The 4,084-nt window shown below is 37.4% G+C and overlaps 1 protein-coding gene across 1 annotated transcript; it reads right to left on the bottom strand.

Annotated features, from left to right (window-relative positions):
* Positions 1-1,112: 1,112 nt before the first annotated feature.
* On the bottom strand, positions 1,113-2,738 carry LOC117114729 (eukaryotic peptide chain release factor GTP-binding subunit ERF3A-like). Its single transcript, XM_033258424.1, has 3 exons — positions 2,327-2,738; positions 1,681-1,782; positions 1,113-1,244 (listed from the first exon to the last, which is right to left on the bottom strand). The coding sequence occupies exons 1-3, from the start codon at positions 2,465-2,467 to the stop codon at positions 1,113-1,115; spliced, it is 375 nt and encodes a 124-aa protein (XP_033114315.1). The 5' UTR covers positions 2,468-2,738.
* Between the last annotated feature and the right edge of the window lie 1,346 nt (positions 2,739-4,084).

The raw sequence follows: 4,084 nt of genomic DNA, 5'->3' as shown, positions 1-4,084 counted from the left end.
GTGAGCCAGTGAGCCAAGACATCACAACAATAGATACGAGACGTTAACGAGTTGTGCGAGGTATCGTCTGAGATTTGTGGAGTACAATTAAAAAAACAACTATAGGTCTAATAATGAATTATTGTGATGTTAAATAGACAATGTTAGCTATCAAGGAGCGACGTTGTTTTTCACAGAGACCTTCGTCCCTTCAAGGCTAGGCCTATACCATCCTAGCTAGTCTAGGCGTAGAGTAGGATTTTTTATTTGGTGAGATGATTTAGTATGGGGAGTTTTCAAGGCGGCGAATTTTCTAAGGGGCGAGTTTGTAGAGGCGAGTTGACTGCCAACGCACCACACAACGTAAGCATGATCGAATTCGAGTCAACTAGGCACCAAGTCAACTTGGCCACAGTTTCGCGGCCCCTAGTATAATACATTTTTAATTATTGTTTTAAAATGTAATAATTAGCACGTTGAAATAAATAAGTTTAACTGGGTTCGTAAATACTATAGGCCTCAAAGTACTGTGCCGAGACTTGGGCCGAGTTGACATTTATACCGCTCATGGTTATAGTAAAAATGCTAAATAGTAATACTCAAGCGTCTCGAGCTGACGTAGAAACATAGTTTAAAACGAGCGTTGGTGTATGCCAGTCTACAACAAGCGTCGCTTAAATGTAATAATTAGCACGCTGAAATAGGCTAGTAAATAAGTTTAACTGGGTTTGTAAATAATATTGGCCTCAAAATACTGTGGCTGAGACATGGGTCGATTAAACGTAGAAATAGGAAACCTAGAAATATAGTAAAAACGCTAAATAGTAATACTCGAGCGTCGCGACATGCGGACGTTGGTAATTGATTTTACCCGGCAGAACGAAAGAAGGAAACTCCGCTTTTCAGTCATCTTAGGCCCTTGTTTTTTGACAAACAATGACCTTTATGAGGTTAAATTGCTGTCAAGAATATGAATTGGCTGCTTCGCAGCAATTATCTTTACTTTTAGTCAAGCTTTCATTGATCGCTTTTAACTATACAATCATAGACAGATACACAGGGTATGCCCTCAAAGAATGTTCTTAAGCTAAGACTTTGTGGACAAGCTTTCCATCATGGCCTTCATTGGTTAGTTAATAGACAAATATTAAATTTACAGCAAACACCTGTATTTGAGAATCTGATATAGATACCTGTGCAATAAACTCTCGTCCAGTATGACATGGATTAATGGTGTCACATAGAACAAAACCGGAGGAAACATCCTATGAAACGAAAATAAAATTTAAAAAAAGTTTTTCCTCCAGAGTCTTTAAGAAAAATAATGGGTGTATTGTATTGTTGATATACTACTTCTTAATTATTTGAGCGTGTATCCTTTCAAAGAGACAATCTCTTTATGATTGTGGAGAAGTGGTTTGGCGTAGCGGGAACAAGGCTTGGTTTCCCAACCTCAATGGTGTGTTTTCAATCTCTCGCTGTGCATTTCGCCTGTGTCCTTGAACAAGGCACTTTACCTGCACTGCTTCTCTCCTGTCTCTTATACACATCTAGATGTGTATAAGAGACAGATTTACGGGGGTGCAATCGCACCGTCTGCACCCCCTGCATCCGACCCCGGCAGGACCTGCAGTTGAACCATGCTCATATAGTGTAGTTGAAAGAATTCATGAAAATAAATTGCAACAAAAAGTTACTTACATCTTCTTCAACACCTCTGACTTTGACTTTGACATTATCACCAGCGGTAGCGCTGTTCCTCTCATCATCATCAACCAATATAGTTAACACCTCCACTGGGGTCTACCAACATTAAAACATTGAAACAAATCTAATATATGTAAATTGGGAAATTGATCCAGGAACTTGAAACAGAGTGGGCTCAGGGAGGGAATTTACAGATGGAGGGTCCAGATCACATAAACCCATGGCTATGACACCTCTAGATGGCCAGAAGTGGAACCCATACACTTAAATTTAAATGTCACTTTCTTTTTTACCCATTATTAAAAAAAAAAACAAAAACAAAAACAAAAAAACATTTGGTCAACATTTTGGAAATAAAATCGAAACATAAACAAATATTAAACATACTGGAATAATTCACATTGCTTTTAATATGTTTAACAATTATAATGCAGAATTAATTTTAGATGAAAGACAATGAAAACAAAAATGAAAACATAAAAAAATATAATTAAAAACTATAAAGTTTCAACAAGAAAATCATGGATGCCAGTCCAGCTTGGCACTATTAGCCGTACAGCTTTTAGCTGACCTTTTCTTATTTTGTTGATGGTTTCTCCAATTCAAATTTACCTTAAAATATAAATATATTATTACATACCTTATTTGGCATCAACACTAGTGATGAGCCTTTAGAAATTTCTCCAGATTCAATTTTACCCAACAGTATCGTTCCCATATCCTGATATTGAAATTCAAAAACAAAATGAATTTTGTTAATGGAATATAAGTCCACCTTCATGTATAAGTCCACCAGCTAAACTTCAATCAGTTTTCATGGGGGTGGGTGGCTGTAGGCCCTCGTGACGCCACCTAGGCCTAGACTAGACATTGTCCCGGAGGCGCACGTCCTGGAGCTGAAGCCTCTTAGCACCGCGACAATGTCAGGCCTAGAATGGGCATAGCCGCACTAGGCCTCGGGGTTGAACAACAAATCTATTCTATTTCCTTCACGGTTCCTTCATCTTTCCACTTCACAAATTTTAGCGAATTTAATCGAATTAAGTACAGTAGGAACCCTCATTTACGAACCCTGATTTAACGAATTCCGGATTTTACGAACGTAATATAAAGGTGATGACGTCATAAAAATTGAAGTGAAAGATTTAAAAAAAAAAAAAATCCGCTCGAATTGTAACTGTTATTAGCATGCATACAACACAACACACCATACTATACAGTACTATGTAATTCTCAAGTGAAGGAGGCCCTCTAACGGGCCCCTTCAAAGTCAGTGTTTTTTATGGCTTCACACATATGTGCATGCGACAAATTTTACTTCTCTTTCAAACATCGTTTTCAACTTTAAAATTTACCATAGTGCTTGATTGTTTTACTGAATGATCAATATATATATAATAAACAAGTATCTATGGAAGTTGTGCTGGAGTAAAATCCACAATCTAGGTATTCAAGAAGGTAAAAATGTCCGATAAAAACAAATTTGTGTAGGGCCTAGAGTGGGATCAGAATGCTTAGAAGCTGCCTACTGTAGGCCTAGGCCCCCTCAGACTTAGCTGCGTAAGCCTGTAGGCTAGCCTAGGCCTAGTTTATGCCAGTGTAAGTAGTACCAGTGCAAATATATAGGAATTAGGGTCACCCCCGATTTTACGAATACCCAAATTTACGAACGGCTCTGGGCCCGTGCCGTACGTAAGTGAGGGATTCTACTGTAAATACAAAAGTAAGCAAAAATGAGAGCGATATAATTCCAAAACGGTGTAACGGGCGACGAATGATTGCCATTATATATAACGTGCTTGTAGTACATGGCAGCAAAGAGTATATATATACTCTTTGATGGCAGTAACGTCGGAGAACCGACCGTCGGTTAATTAATATCACTATAGTGCCACCAACATGGTGAATTTTGTGTGTTTATTTTAAATAAAGCTTCAGAGAGGAAGATGAAAAACAATTACATGACATTACGAACCGACCTCCACCACCAATACCATCCTTACTCCTTCCCCACCCCGAAAAAAAAACTCCACGAATTTGATATAATATTGAGAAGTCAATATCATGTTAAAAAAATCGGAAATCCGATTTAAATCGGAAAAATATCATCCCTAAATTAACAGTTTTGGTAAGTGTAAATAAGTAAGTGTAAATAAATTGCACTGAATATTTACCTACAAACATTTTAAAGCTCAACATAAGCTCAAACAAAGAAAATTCATCTGACAGAAATAAAATTACATAGTGATCACTCCATGCATATTTCAGGAATGATTCAACTCCAATCATAATGTAAACAGATCTGAAATCAGGGCTAATTTAAGCCAGTTCTAAGAACTTGCTTGTTTATTTGATACAAAATTCTTTCCATAACGCCTACAAATGGAATGCTTGCATT

This window comes from Anneissia japonica, unplaced genomic scaffold, assembly GCF_011630105.1.
Source record: "Anneissia japonica isolate Jap-2015-1 unplaced genomic scaffold, ASM1163010v1 scaffold262556_len4140_cov201, whole genome shotgun sequence".
Lineage (NCBI taxonomy): Eukaryota > Metazoa > Echinodermata > Crinoidea > Comatulida > Comatulidae > Anneissia > Anneissia japonica.
The sequence above is the reverse complement of the archived record's forward strand: the minus strand, read 5'-3'. Positions and strand labels throughout refer to the sequence as shown.

Bases quoted from the DNA above. Each gene is read 5' to 3' on its own strand.
- LOC117114729 (XM_033258424.1), bottom strand. From the start codon at position 2,467: ATGAAGGTGGACTTATATTCCATTAACAAAATTCATTTTGTTTTTGAA. The intron at 1,783-2,326 runs GTATGTAATAAT...TAATGTTGGTAG, and splicing joins TAGTGTTGATGCCAAATAAG to ACCCCAGTGGAGGTGTTAAC. The intron at 1,245-1,680 runs GTAAGTAACTTT...TTCGTTTCATAG, and splicing joins TCAGAGGTGTTGAAGAAGAT to GATGTTTCCTCCGGTTTTGT.